At 43.8% G+C, this 14,513-nt stretch overlaps 2 protein-coding genes across 2 annotated transcripts in view; one reads left to right on the top strand and one right to left on the bottom strand.

Annotated features, from left to right (window-relative positions):
• Positions 1-14,513, top strand: part of LOC121577602 (FYVE, RhoGEF and PH domain-containing protein 5) — a 41,229-nt gene that overhangs the window by 16,588 nt on the left and 10,128 nt on the right. Inside the window, exons 8-12 of the mRNA XM_041891334.2 lie at positions 9,377-9,464; positions 10,026-10,076; positions 11,283-11,341; positions 11,559-11,630; positions 11,955-12,023. Of these exons, the coding sequence (XP_041747268.2) occupies positions 9,377-9,464; positions 10,026-10,076; positions 11,283-11,341; positions 11,559-11,630; positions 11,955-12,023 (339 nt within the window). The remainder of the gene's footprint in view (positions 1-9,376; positions 9,465-10,025; positions 10,077-11,282; positions 11,342-11,558; positions 11,631-11,954; positions 12,024-14,513) is intronic.
• On the bottom strand, positions 138-4,195 carry LOC121578500 (guanosine-3',5'-bis(diphosphate) 3'-pyrophosphohydrolase MESH1-like). The gene is made up of 2 exons (XM_041892863.2): positions 4,187-4,195; positions 138-1,059 (listed from the first exon to the last, which is right to left on the bottom strand). Exons 1-2 carry the CDS (start codon positions 4,193-4,195, stop codon positions 550-552), a joined length of 519 nt encoding a protein of 172 aa, XP_041748797.2. The 3' UTR covers positions 138-549.

Below are 14,513 nucleotides of genomic sequence, written 5' to 3'. Positions count from 1 at the left end.
TAGTGTTAGATGAGTGTGAGAATGTCATGCTATGCCACCTAAACCACATCCTGTGGCAGGGAACTGCAGGCCATAATTTTGTCTCTGCTGAAGATGGACTTTCCTGCGGAATATCATATTTACATTTACATTTACATTTACATTATTTAGCAGACGCTCTTATCCAGAGCGACTTACAGGAGCAATTAGCCATGATAGAGTAGTTACAGGTTCTGCATCACCATTAAATATTATAATCATTTTTTTACCATTTTTCACTTTTACGAGTGCATAGCATTGCTTTATTCAATCCAGCGAGAACTCAAGGTGACATTGTTGGTTTGCCAGTTCTACACACAATGTATACAAAGTACTGTACTTAAAATGAAGAATCAAATCACCGATAAAAATAAATCCAAAGTAACCTTTTCCTTGTGAGTTAAGAGTATATAAAAGTATATTCCATGGAGAAGCTAACAAAGACAATTCGCTCAAGGTCTTAAACTCTTTACAAAAGTGTGCGTCAACAGTTGCTCTGTTGTGGCACCCTGTGTCAGAAGCAGAGAGGTGTCAAAGCTCGATCCCCCTCTGTTTGAAGAGCTCCTCTAGGTGTCCCTCCAGTGCTGGGTTGGTCCCCCTTAGCCCTCTCACTACCTGGGCTGCCCACACAAAGTACTCCTGAACACGCTCTGCCGTCCAACCTGTGGGCGTGCAGCGGTTGATGTCCCTTAGGTTGTACAGTTTGTCAGCCAGTTTGACCAATTTGGCCTTGTGGCTGGCGTGAGGTGCGTACTCCACCTGCTGACGCTTTGTCTCCTCCTTGGACAGCGCCTTGTCGTCTGTCACTTCCTGGACAAGCCGTGCCACCGTTTGCCCAAAGACAGCCTGTAGCTCTCCTATGCTGGTGTCAGTGTCCTCCACTGTGTCATGGAGCAAAGCTGCTTGCAAAACTTCAATGTCTGTGATCCCACTTTCATGGCTTAGGATCCTTGCCACTCCTATTGGGTGGGTGATATATGGGGTTTTTTCAGCATCTTTACGTTGTTGATTGCGGTGCTTTTCAGCAGCGAAGTTGACTGTCTTTTAATCAGGTGTTTGTTGATTACATAGTTTAATTTCCAGTTCTTATTCTATGCAGTATGCACCCATACACATGGTACATTTTATTTGACTAATGACAGATAATAACCCAGTGTCTTAGAACTTAGCACAAACACAGTTTACATCATTTACTTGTTTTATTTAAAAGAGAACTCAATACAATAAAAGCCATATTAGCTGTATGCTTTGAGAAAATCTACCCACTTAACGACACCCACTTAACTTAGTTTTAAAAAGGACACATATCAGAAATAGACCTTAATGTACCAAACTAAAGATAGATAAAACCTGATATACAGTATCATAGAACAAAAAAAAGACACTTAGCTTTTGGCCCTAAAAAAATAAGTATAAAAAACAACTAAATATGCAAAATGTAGGCATAATCTTAAAGTTATCTGATATTGACAGTTTCAGTTTGATTAACATAATTCACATCTGGTCCTACTGCTCTGCTTCTCTTCTTCAGTAACAATGCTATAACCACAATGACTGCTATAACCACAATGACTGCTATAGCCACAATGACTGCTATAACCACAATGGCTGCTATAACCACAATGACTGCTATAACCACAATGACTGCTATAACCACAATGACTGCTATAACCACAATGACTGCTATGACCACAATGACTGCTATAACCACAATGACTGCTATAACCACAATGACTGCTATAACCACAATGACTGATATAACCACAATGACTGCTATGACCACAATGACTGTTATAACCACAATGACTGCTATGACCCCAATGATTGTTATAACCACAATGACTGTTATAACCACAATGACTGCTATGACCACAATGACTGTTATAACCACAATGACTGCTATAACCACAATGACTGCTATAACCACAATGACTGCTATAACTACAATGTCTGTTATAACCACAATGACTGCTATGACCACAATGACTGTTATAACCACAATGACTGCTATGACCCCAATGACTGTTATAACCACAATGACTGCTATAACCACAATGACTGTTATAACCACAATGACTGCTATAACCACAATGACTGTTATAACTACAATGACTGTTATAACCACAATGACTGCTATGACCCCAATGACTGTTTTAACCACAATGACTGCTATAACCACAATGACTGCTATGACCACAATGACTGCTATAACCACAATAAATGCTATAACCACAATGACTGTTATAACCACAATGACTGCTATGACCACAATGACTGTTATAACCACAATGACTGCTATGACCACAATGACTGTTATAACCACAATGACTGCTATGACCCCAATGACTGTTATAACCACAATGACTGCTATAACCACAATGACTGTTATAACCACAATGACTGCTATAACCACAATGACTGTTATAACTACAATGACTGTTATAACCACAATGACTGCTTTGACCCCAATGACTGTTTTAACCACAATGACTGCTATAACCACAATGACTGTTATAACCACAATGACTGCTATGACCACAATGACCACAATGAGCGCTGGCACAATACCAAAGGGGAAGTACAGGAGGGGTCTGGTCTCTGTTAAAAACGTTAGTGTACATACAATATCAAGCCATGTGTATGTGTGTAAAATAGGTCCTTCTGAAATGGTATTATAATGTTCTCATGGAGTTGCTATATCATAATGAGTATATAATTATGCATTGGCACTTACCTACGATTGTTGGTTGGGTGGTTGTTGTTGGTTGGTTGGGTAGTTGTTGGTTGGGTGGTAGTTGTTGTTGGTTGGGTGGTGTTATTTTGTATTTTTGCATTTATTAGGGATCCCCAGTAGCTGTTGCCAAAGCAGCAGCTACTCTTCCTGGGGTCCAAACACATTAAAGCACTTACATTACATATAAAACAAAATATAAAACAGTACATCATATAACATTATTACACCACTATCTATCTACAATACAAAATGTATAATACCACCAAACAACAATATTACAATGTATGCGTATGCGTGTGTCTGTACATTTGTGTGTGTCTCTGCTTGGGTGGTGGTTGTTGTTGGTTGGGTGGTTGTTGTTGGTTGGGTGGTGGTTGTTGTTGATGGTTGGGTTGTAGGTGTTAGTTGGGTGGTGGTTGTTGTTGGTTGGGTGGTTGTTGTTGGTTGGGTGGTTGTTGTTGGTTGGGTGGTGGTTGTTGTTGGTTGGGTGGTTGTTGTTGGTTGGGTGGTTGTTGTTGGTTGGGTGGTGGTTGTTGTTGGTTGGGTGGTTGTTGTTGGTTGGGTGGTTGTTGTTGGTTGGGTGGTTGTTGTTGTTGGTTGGGTGGTTGTTGTTGGTTGGGTGGTGGTTGTTGTTGGTTGGGTGGTGGTTGTTGTTGGTTGGGTGGTGGTTGTTGTTGGTTGGGGGGTGGTTGTTGGTTGGGTGGTGGTTGTTGTTGGTTGGGTGGTGGTTGTTGTTGGTTGGGTGGTTGTTGTTGGTCGGGGGGCCAGTATGAAAATGTATGCACTCACTTAACTGTAAGTCGCTCTGGATAAGAGCGTCTGCTAAATGACTAAAATGTAAATGTAAATGTAAATGTTGGGTGGTGGTTGTTGTTGGTTGGGTGGTGGTTGTTGTTGGTTGGATGGTGGTTGTTGTTGGTTGGGTGGTTACGGTTGGTTGGGTGGTGGTTGTTGTTGGTTGGGTGGTTGTTGTTGGTTGGGGGGTTGTTGTTGGTTGGGTGGCTGTTGTTGGTTTGGTGGTTGGTATGGGTTGGTCTATTCATGTGAGAGGAGATTATCAATGTTTTTACCCAGGGCAGAAGCACTTATACAGAGGCAACAGGTATGACTGGCCACTTTCTAGATTCAAGATATTTCAATGCCTTTCAAATTATAATAATTGTGATGAGTGTTTATGAAGACACTGTGTTTGGTCTAGTAGGCTACACTCAATGCTACTGCCAGATCAGGGACAGAGCTGTATGATAATGGCTCTGGTCAGGGAGTCAGATAGAGGCCCTGTATTTTAGTGACAATTGACATCCTTTGCAGAAGTGTTTTGTAATCATGATGTCTTGACTTTCTAATGGATTTGGTGTAAAATTGATTATTTAAAATGAAATTAAATATACATACAAATAAATGAAAAGGGTAGATCAGAATCAGGTGTCTTACCTTTAACATGATGAGTGATGTCTCTGTATTCTCTATTATTGATTATAAACTGGGTGGTTGGAGCCCTGAATGCTGATTGGCTGACAGCCGTGGTATATCAGACCATATTCCAATTTGTATGACAAAACATTTATTTTTACTGCTCTAATTACGTTGGTAACCAGTTTATAATAGCAATAAGACTCCTCTGGGGTTTGTGGTATATGGCCAATATACGACGGCTAAGGGCTGTATCCAGGCACTCTGCGTTGCGTCGTGCGTAAGAACAGTCCTTAGCCGTGGTATATTGGCCATATACCACACCCCCTCATGCCTTACTGCTTAATTATACACCTGTAATCTCCCTGATCCTCATCAGTGAGGTGTGAGAGGAGGACAGAGAGGTTTCCAGGAGAGTTCTCAGTATCAAACATCTCCACTCTGCTTAACACTTTTTTTTATTTGTTTTACTTTGCATTGTTGGTTAAGGGCTTGTAAGTAAGCATCTCACTGTAATGTCTACACCTGTTGTATTCGGCGCATGTGGCAAATACATTTCTGATTTGATTTGATTTGTAGAGGTCACTCTCGGTTAATGAAGTCTCAGGTCTCTGTCCATCCTAGAGTTTAGTCCTTGTGATGCTGTCAGGTTTAGTCTGAGAGTCAGTACAGGAGCAGGGCAGGAGAACAGACTGGCCTGGTGATCTAACTATATCCAGCTGGGTAGAGGAGTCTGACAAAGTGCAGCCTGTTGAAGCAAAGAGCAATGTATTAGGGGACACTTACTTTTTCAATTGTAAATCATTACATTTACATTTACATTTTCGTCATTTAGCAGACGCTCTTATCTGCTAAATGACTAAAATGTAAAGTAAATGTGTGTGGGGGGGGGTAGAAGGATTACTTTATCCTATCCCAGGTATTCCTTAAAGAGGTGGGGTTTCAAGTGTCTCCGGAATGTGGTGAGTGACTCCGCTGTCCTGGCGTCGTGAGGGAGCTTGTTCCACCATTGGGGTGCCAGAGCAGCGAACAGTTTTGACTGGGCTGAGCGGGAACTGTGCTTCCGCAGAGGTAGGGGGGCCAGCAGGCCAGAGGTGGATGAACACAATGCCCTCGTTTGGGTGTAGGGACTGATCAGAGCCTGAAGGTGTGGAGGTGCCGTTCCCCTCACAGCTCCGTAGGCAAGCACCATGGTCTTGTAGCAGATGCGAGCTTCAACTGGAAGCCAGTGGAGTGTGCGGAGGAGCAGGGTGACGTGAGAGAACTTGGGAAGGTTGAACACCAGACGGGCTGCGGCGTTCTGGATGAGTTGTAGGGGTTTAATGGCACAGGCAGGGAGCCCAGCCAACAGCGAGTTGCAGTAATCCAGACGGGAGATGACAAGTGCCTGGATTAGGACCTGTGCCGCTTCCTGTGTAAGGCAGGGTCGTACTCTGCGAATGTTGTAGAGCATGAACCTACAGGATCGGGTCACCGCCTTGATGTTAGCGGAGAACGACAGGGTGTTGTCCAGGATCACGCCAAGGCTCTTTGCACTCTGGGAGGAGGACACAACGGAGTTGTCAACTGTGATGGCGAGATCATGGAATGGGCAGTCCTTCCCCGGGAGGAAGAGCAGCTCCGTCTTGCCGAGGTTCAGCTTGAGGTGGTGATCCGTCATCCACACTGATATGTCTGCCAGACATGCAGAGATGCGATTCGCCACCTGGTTATCAGAAGGGGGAAAGGAGAAGATTAATTGTGTGTCGTCTGCGTAGCAATGAAATCAAAACTACAAGCTATCAGAGCACATTATATTTTGTCAGGTAGAGTTTTTAATGTACAGTACACACCAGGAGAGAAACACACTATTTATCCAGAGAGTTGAGACACTTGGGTTGTGTACTTCTCTGGGTACAAGCCTACTCTAGAGAGAGAGAGAGAGAGAGAGAGAGAGAGAGAGAGAGAGAGAGAGAGAGAGAGAGAGAGAGAGAGAGAGAGAGAGAGAGAGAGAGAGAGAGAGAGAGAGAGAGAGAGAGAGAGAGAGAGAGGCGATACTACAACAACAAAGAAGTTACTTCAAACAACGAACACTGTTTTTTTCCCCCCTCGGACATCATACAACAGCAGAGTATGTACTGCAAATTGTTTTTACCACTGCTGGATGCCCGTCTCCTTTCAACAACCAAACAAAACAATAACAAATGTGCTGGGGCGAACAGTGGCGCTGTTTCCCCTTATGCGGATTTCAGCTTTAAATCAACTTTTGGTTCTCACAGGCAGCTCTTTTGAGTTCCAGTCACAAGATCGAGAAGTGGACAGATAATGTCAGTACTGTACACAGTCATATTTTGAAATCAAATATATTACACATATAAGATCTTATTCTGTTTTTCCTTTTGATTAAGAAAAACGTTTTCTTCATGTCATCATCCTATTAGATTAGATGAAGTGTTGCCTCATCAATAACATGTTGGAACTGTCTGAATGTCAATGAACACAGTTCCTGTCTCATTTGCTTTATTTGGCTTTTAATAGGGACAAAGTAGAGCTCTTCATACATACATTAAGCAAGATCCATTGAGCTAGATAACTACATTCATTCACAAAGCAGAAAGACCGAAAGGTGTCTGTTTTATTAACCACTTCAACATGTATTGTAATTGCCAGGCTTTGACTTTGAATGGTTGAGGTGTTGGTCTGTAGTCCTCTTCTTCAGTAGCACAACTGTTACCACAGAGTTGAACATGATTGTAGAAACCACAGCAAAGGGGAAGTATTGAAGGGGTCTGGTCTCTGTCAAAATTAATCAAATCAAAAGCAACCATGAGCTATCCATCAGCATGTGAGCTACCGTGCATATTGGATAAGTGCAAACGTATCTGGATATCTGCATGCTCCAGTTTATATTGCATGCATTGACGACATTCCCTTGTAGTATATTATAAGTAGTCAATTGTAGTGTATTTGTAGTGTCTTCATTGACATCCATAATGTAGCTACCATGGAGCATGGTACATTATGGGTATATGAGTGTATTGATCTTCAGGCTGTTAATTGTGTAGAATAAGAGTCCTATTGATGCTTATGCCACCTTAATTGTCTATTGGTGTGACTGGTTATCCAAGGTTACTCATCACACGAGTCGTTCACTGAACCACCTCCGCTACAGTTGCACTGATATATAAACCTGAATATAACAGAGTGCAGGTAGAGCGTGTGTTGGACTGAGTTGGTGCACGCTGAGATAGAGACAGACACAGACAGACAGACAGACAGACAGAGTATATTTCTTGACACCTCTTCTCTCTGTCCATCTCTTGTGTAGTTGTGCAAGTCACTGATGACAGAGAAATGGAATACCATGAAATACATCTGAATACCATAAGCAACCAAGTGATTTCCATTTCTTCTCCTTTTTCCATTGATGCTTTTCTTACAACTTACAGTATATCATCGTACTCTCCTGAGTATCATTTTAACCTCAAATACAGTAGAATTAATTAATATTTTGATTTTGATATGAGACTTAATTTGATTGTGCTTTTATGTAGTCAAGCTGAAAGCAAAGTAGTTGATACTCCAGCCTTATAGAGGATGAGTGTTGAATGAATCTTGGATGGGAGAAAGAGCCCTCCTTCCCCACTCTCTCTGCCCATTCCCTCTAACGTATCTCCCATCATAAGTGACTGTGTGTATCATGTACAGTGACCATGATGAAGCTCCTGTGTGAAATGAAACAGATGAAGCTGATATGGTTGGTGTTACCGTACAGTAGGCAACAACTGTGTGTGTGTGTGTGTGTGTGTGTGTGTGTGTGTGTGTGTGTGTGTGCGTGCGTTGTGTGTGTGTATATGTTAGTGCTGAGCAATCAGTGCTTTTTGAAATCGGTTTGGTTTCAGTTCGTTTATTTAAAAAAATATCACCGTTTTCAATTTCGGTTTCAAAATATTTTTGGGACATTAAATGCACTATTCATTATGTGGGTTGAATGCTGCAACAACACAGAATAAAACAATTAATAAAAGTCCCATGATGGTAGTGACTGTCCACTACTGCTTATCACTTATTAACCATCATTTATTCACATTACTTTACTAGATATAAAATATTTCAGTTGTTGTGTATATTACATTAGTTTTATTTGATGACTTTATTATTTCATTCCAAGTCATCATCTCATCTCTATAGAGCTGCTGCCTATGCTGTCTGAAAAATCACTGTTTTAGTAGTTCTTCAAAGTAAATAAGGCATACTATTATGACTGAATACCAACTATCAATCACTTAGATCATGTATTTTCAGGTAGAGTTACCTCACGAAGCAACTGCTCTATATCCCTCTTGATCGTGCTTTCTTCTGTCTCTTCTCTTCGTGTCTGTCCTACACCGACTGGACAAGTAGGCGCACAATGGATTATGGTCATTGTAGTTAATTACCACGTTTTCTGCACTAAACAACTCTCTACTACATTGCACAGTGTAGGCTTGATCTGATTTCTTTCTAGAGAAACTGCGCATTGAGCTCACAGAAAAAAAAAGAACAAAATGAAATTCAAAGAATTGAACCGACGTCGGTTAATTAGTTGTTAAAAAAATTAAAAATAACGGACATTTCGGTTAATCGCTCGGCACTAGTGTGTGTGTGTTTATTTGCGTTGCTGCTGGCTAGCTCTGGTGAAGAAGCTGACAAAGCTAATTAGCAGACGGAAGTCTTTACATCTCCCTTATCAAATCAACATATTACTCTGCCAGGACTTGATTTGTGATCCATGCAATATGTGTGGGTAGTTGAAATAGTGTGTGCGTGTTTTTGTGTGTTTGTGTGTGTGTGTACATGCTTGTTTGTGTGTGTAAGAGTACAAGTGTACAGGGATGTTTCTGCAGGGGACTGTGAACGCTGACAAGCACTCTGTTGAGCACTCTGTTGAGCACTCTGTTGAGCACTCTGTTGAGTTATTGGTCCTGGCTCGCCACTTAAGTGGCTTTGGATTCTGCTGAAATATCTCCTCCCACCCTCTCTTTTCTCTGTTTTTCTTTCTTTTCTCTGTCTCTATACTTTGTCTGTCAGTGCAAAAGCTCATAATTTGGTCAATGTTTCTCTTAGTGTAGCAGTGAAGACATTTCGGGATGATATGGACATAGGAAAGAGTTTTGTGTGATGTGTAGGTTATCAGTAATGTGAGTGAAGTGAGGCCCATTACTGAGTGTGTCTGTCTGTCTTTCCCAGCAGCAGAGTCCAGCAGGGGACAATGTCTCTCTCAAACACCAGCTTCTGCAGGTCATCGTACGGGTGGCTCAATACCGCTTGCTCCTCACTGGTAAGTGTTTGTGTGTGTGTGTGTGCGTGGGTGCGTGTGTGTGAGTGGGTGGGTGGGTGTGTGCGTGCGTGCATGGGTGTTTGTGTGTGTGTGTGCGTGAGTGTCTCCCGAGTGGCGCAGTGGTCTAAGGCACTGCATCGCAGTGCTAGCTGTGCCACTAGAGATCCTGGTTCGAATCCAGGCTCTGTCGTAGCCGGCCGCGACCGGGAGACCCATGGGGCGGCGCACAATTGGTCCAGCGTCGTCCAGGGTAGGGGAGGGAATGGCCGGCAGGGGATGTAGCTCAGTTGGTAGAGCATGGCGTTTGCAACGCCAGGGTTGTGGGTTCGATAAAATAATGTATGTGCTAACTGTAAGTCGCTCTGGATAAGAGCGTCTGCTAAATGACTAAAATGTGGGTGTGTGTGGGTGGGTGGGTGTGGGTGTGTAATAGTATGTCAAGACTTACACATTTATACATCAGACATTATGTCTGATCTTACCGTGGTTCAATCAATGGTCATGTGTCTTTCACTTTCAGTCTTTTCTCAGTTGCTGCTGTTTGTTTTCCTCCTCCTCCAGATTACCTCAACAACCTCTCCCCAGACTCCAAAGAATATGAAGACACACTGGGTACAGTAGAGCTCTGCTATAAGCACTAGTACCTATTTGCTCTGTATTGTGTTATTCACCAGAGGGCCATGTCAGTTATGTTTGTATGTGTTTATAAGGAATGTATTTGACATTCTGAGTAGTTGACTAGGGACCCATTCTGTCTCGGTTTTTCTGTGTGTTTGTGCGTGTGTGGGTAAATCACTAGGGAAGCCACTTCCAGCCCAGATGGTGAGTGAGTGAGTGAGTGAGTGAGTGAGTGAACTAGAATGCTATTTGGCCCTAAACAGAGAGTACACAGTGGCAGAATACCTGACCACTGTGACTGACCCAAACTTAAGGAAAGCTTTGACTATGTACAGACTCAGTGAGCATAGCCTTGCTATTGAGAAAGTCTGCCGTAGGCAGACCTGGCTCTCAAGAGAAGACAGGCTATGTGCACACTGCCCACAAAATGAGGTGGAAACTGAGCAAAACCCAATTTTGATAAACTCCCTTATCTACTGGGTGAAAAACCACAGTGTGCCATCACAGCTGCAATATTTGTGACCTGTTGCCACAAGAAAAGGGCAACCAGTGAAGAACAAACACCATTGTAAATACAACCCATATTTATGTTTATTTATTTTCCCATTTGTACTTTAACTATTTGCACATTGTTACAACACTGTATATATACACATAATGTGACATTTGAAATGTCTTTATTCTTTTGGAACTTCTGAGTGTAATGTTTACTGTTAATATTTATTATTTATTTCACTTTTGTTTACTATCTACTTCACTTGCTTTGGCAATGTTAACATACGTTTCCCATGCCAATAAAGCCCTTAAATTGAATTGAATTGAATTGAGAGAGAGAGAAAGAGAGAGAGAGAGAGAGAGAGAGAGAGAGAGAGAGAGAGAGAGAGAGAGAGAGAGAGAGAGAGAGAGAGAGAGAGAGAGAGAGAGAGAGAGAGAGAGAGAGAGAGAGAGAGAGAGAGAGAGAGAGAGAGAGAGAGAGAGAGAGAGAGAGAGAGAGAGAGAGAGAGAGAGGAGGAAAATTGTAGGGGATGTTATCTCTCTGTGTGTATATGGGGGACAAGGCTGGAATGAACACCTCATGAAGGATGAGAATAGTCTCTGGTGAACATGTCCCTCTCTGGTTCTCTGTGTGTCTGATGTTTTTTATTTTGCTTTAACGACAACTCTTTACTTCTCTCGTGTCACTTTTTTCCTTGCTCTCAGCTGCTCTGGTGGTAGTGTCAGACATTGCAGATCAAGCCAATGACAGTTTGAAACATGGGGTGAGTTTCAAGAGTGAAGACGAGTGTTTTCCAACATAGTGTGTGCCTGCCTTTGTGTGTTTGTTGTGTGTGTGTGTGTGTGTGTGTGTGTGAGTGCTTGTAAGAGAGGCAGAGTGCACACACGCAGTGTTGTTGTGGGATGCACAACCGTTTATTTGGTAGCCATTGTAATTTCTCAACATGGCATGTCTCCCCCCTCTCTCTCTCTCTCTCTCAGGAGAACCTGCTACATCTTGTCAACATAGAGTACAGTGTTGGAGGCCAGAGGGATCTGCTCCAGCCTGGCAGGGTAAGCGCCGTCCTGCCTGCCTGCCTGATAACACCATTGTTTCTGCCCAGTGCCCCGGGCAAGGGTACACCCTCTCCCCCCTCCCCCCTCCACCTCTCCATCCCGCCTGTGTCGCCCTTTATATAACCAGTCAGCTGGGAATCCCCTGGTCCTCTCTCTGTGTCTGGGTGGAGTGGAGAAGAGCGTGCACACACACTCTTAAAGGACCCTTTAAAGCCCTCTCTCCAACTCTCTTGCTTCTCATATGTGGCACGCTGTCCTCAATTGCCATTTAATCTACTTTATGTCTGACCCTGTGTGTGTGTGTGTGTGTTTTGTTCTCAGGTGTTTGTGAAGGAGGGTACTCTGATGAAGGTCAGCAGGAAGTGCAGACAGCCACGCCACTTGTTTCTGGTAAATGTCACTTCCTGTTTGGAGGGAGGGTAGGACACTCACCGCCACAAACCTATAGATAACGGACAGAACAAGGAATGGCTAAAAATAAAAAAAAGCATTCACAATTTTCTCAAATTTGAACATGGTCACCGGGCTTGTCATTATGACTACACAACTATGCATCATCTTCAAATCAAATCAAATCAAATTGTATTTGTCACATACACGTGTTTAGCAGATGTTATTGCGGCTGTAGCGAAATGCTTGTGCCTCTAGCTCCGACAGTGCAGTAATATCTAACAAGTAATATCTAACAATTTCACAACATGTACCCAATACACACAAATCTAAGTAAGGAATGGAATTAAGAATATATAAATATATGGACGAGCAATGACAGAGCGGCATGGACTAAGATACAGTAGAATATTATAGAATACAGTATATACGTATGAGATGAGTAATGCAAGATATTTAAACAGTATTAAAGTGACTAGTGTTCCATTTCTTAAAGTGGCCAGTGATTTCAATAGGCAGCAGCAGCCTCTAATGTGCTAGTGATGGCTATTTAACAGTCTGATGGCGTTGAGATAAAAGCTGTTTTTCAGTCTCTCGGTCCCAGCTTTGATGCACCTGTACTGACCTTGCCTTCTGGATGATAGAGGGGTGAACAGGCAGTGGCTCGGGTGGTTGATGTCCTTGATGATCTTTTTGGCCTTCCTGTGACATCGGGTGCTGTAGGTGTCCTGGAGGGTGGGTAGTTTGCCCCCGGTAATGCGTTCGGCAGACCGCACCACCCTCTGGAGAGCCCTGCGGTTGCGGGCGGTGCAGTTGCCGTACCAGGTGGTGATACAGCCTGACAGGATGCTCTCAATTGTGCATCTGTAAAAGTTTGTGAGGGTTTTAGGTGCCAAGACAAATTTCTTCAGCCTCCTGAGGTTGAAGAGGCTCTGTTGCACCTTCTTCACCACACTGTCTGTGTGGGTGGACCATTTCAGTTTGTCAGTGATGTGTACGCCAAGGAACTTGAAGCTTTCCACCTTCTCCACTGCGGTCCCGTCGATGTGGATAGGGGGTGCACCCTCTGCTGTTTCCTGAAGTCCACGATCATCTCCTTTGTTTTGTTGACGTTGAGTGAGAGGTTATTTTCCTGGCACCACACTCCCAGAGCCCTCACCTCCTCCCTGTAGGCTGTCTCGTCATTCTTGGTAATCAAGCCTACTACGGTTGTGTCGTCTGCAAACTTGATGATTGAGTTGGTGGCGTGCTTGGCCACGCAGTCATGGGTGAACAAGGGAGTACAGGAGGGGGCTGAGCACACACCCTTGAGGGGCCCCAGTGTTGAGGATCAGCGAAGTGGAGATGTTGTTTCCTACCTTCACCACCTGGGGGCGGCCCGTCAGGAAGTCCAGGACCCAGTTGCACAGGGCGGGGTTCAGACCCAGGGCCTCAAGCTTAATGATGAGCTTGGAGGGTACTATGGTGTTGAATGCTGAGCTATAGTCAATTAACAGCATTCTTACATACGTATTCCTCTTGTCCAGATGGGATAGGGCAGTGTGCAGTGTGATGGCGATTGCATCGTCTATGGATCTATTGGGGCGGTAAGCAAATTGAAGTGGGTCTAGGGTGACAGGTAAGGTAGAGGTGATATGATCCTTGACTAGTCTCTCAAAGCACTTCATGATGACAGAGGTGAGTGCTACGGGGCGATAGTCATTTAGTTCAGTTACCTTTGCTTTTCTTGGGTACAGGAACAATGGTGGCCATCTTGAAGCATGTGGGGACAGCAGACTGGGATAGGGAGAGATTGAATATGTCCGTAAACACACCAGCCAGCTGGTCTGCGCATGCTCTGAGGACGCAGCTTGGGATGCCCTCTGGGCCGGCAGCCTTGCGGGGGTTAACATGCTTAAATGTCTTACTCACGTCGGCCATGGAGAAGGAGAAGGAGAAGGAGAAGGAGAAGGAGAAGGAGAAGGAGAAGGAGAAGGAGAAGGAGAAGGAAAGCCCACATTCTTTGTTCTCTTGCTGCAATGTAAATTACATGTAAATGTAATCTGAAAAGGAGAAGCAGCAGGTCTGTTCTATGGCTATATCTATGGCCCTCCCAGACCCTGCTATTGAGAGCAGGGTTTCCTGGCAGGATGTTTCTGAATGGCAGCTTCCTGAGCTGCTCTTTACTGACTGAACGGGGAAGGTCAGGAACGCTCCTCATACACCCCCCCACACACTACACCTGGTTCTCTCTCTGTTGAATACAGCCACACACACTACACCTGGTTCTCCCTCTGTTGAATACAGCCACACACACTAGACCTGGTTCTCTCTGTTGAATACAGCCACACACACTAGACCTGGTTCCCTTTCTGTTGAATACAGTCACACACACTAGACCTGGTTCCTTTTCTGTTGAATACAGCCACACACACTAGACCTGGTTCTCTCTCTGTTGAATACAGCCACAGACACTAGACCTGGTTCCCTTTCTGTTGAATACAGCCACAC

The sequence above is a fragment of the Coregonus clupeaformis genome, chromosome 12, assembly GCF_020615455.1.
Source record: "Coregonus clupeaformis isolate EN_2021a chromosome 12, ASM2061545v1, whole genome shotgun sequence".
Taxonomy (NCBI): Eukaryota; Metazoa; Chordata; class Actinopteri; order Salmoniformes; family Salmonidae; genus Coregonus; species Coregonus clupeaformis.
The sequence above is the reverse complement of the archived record's forward strand: the minus strand, read 5'-3'. Positions and strand labels throughout refer to the sequence as shown.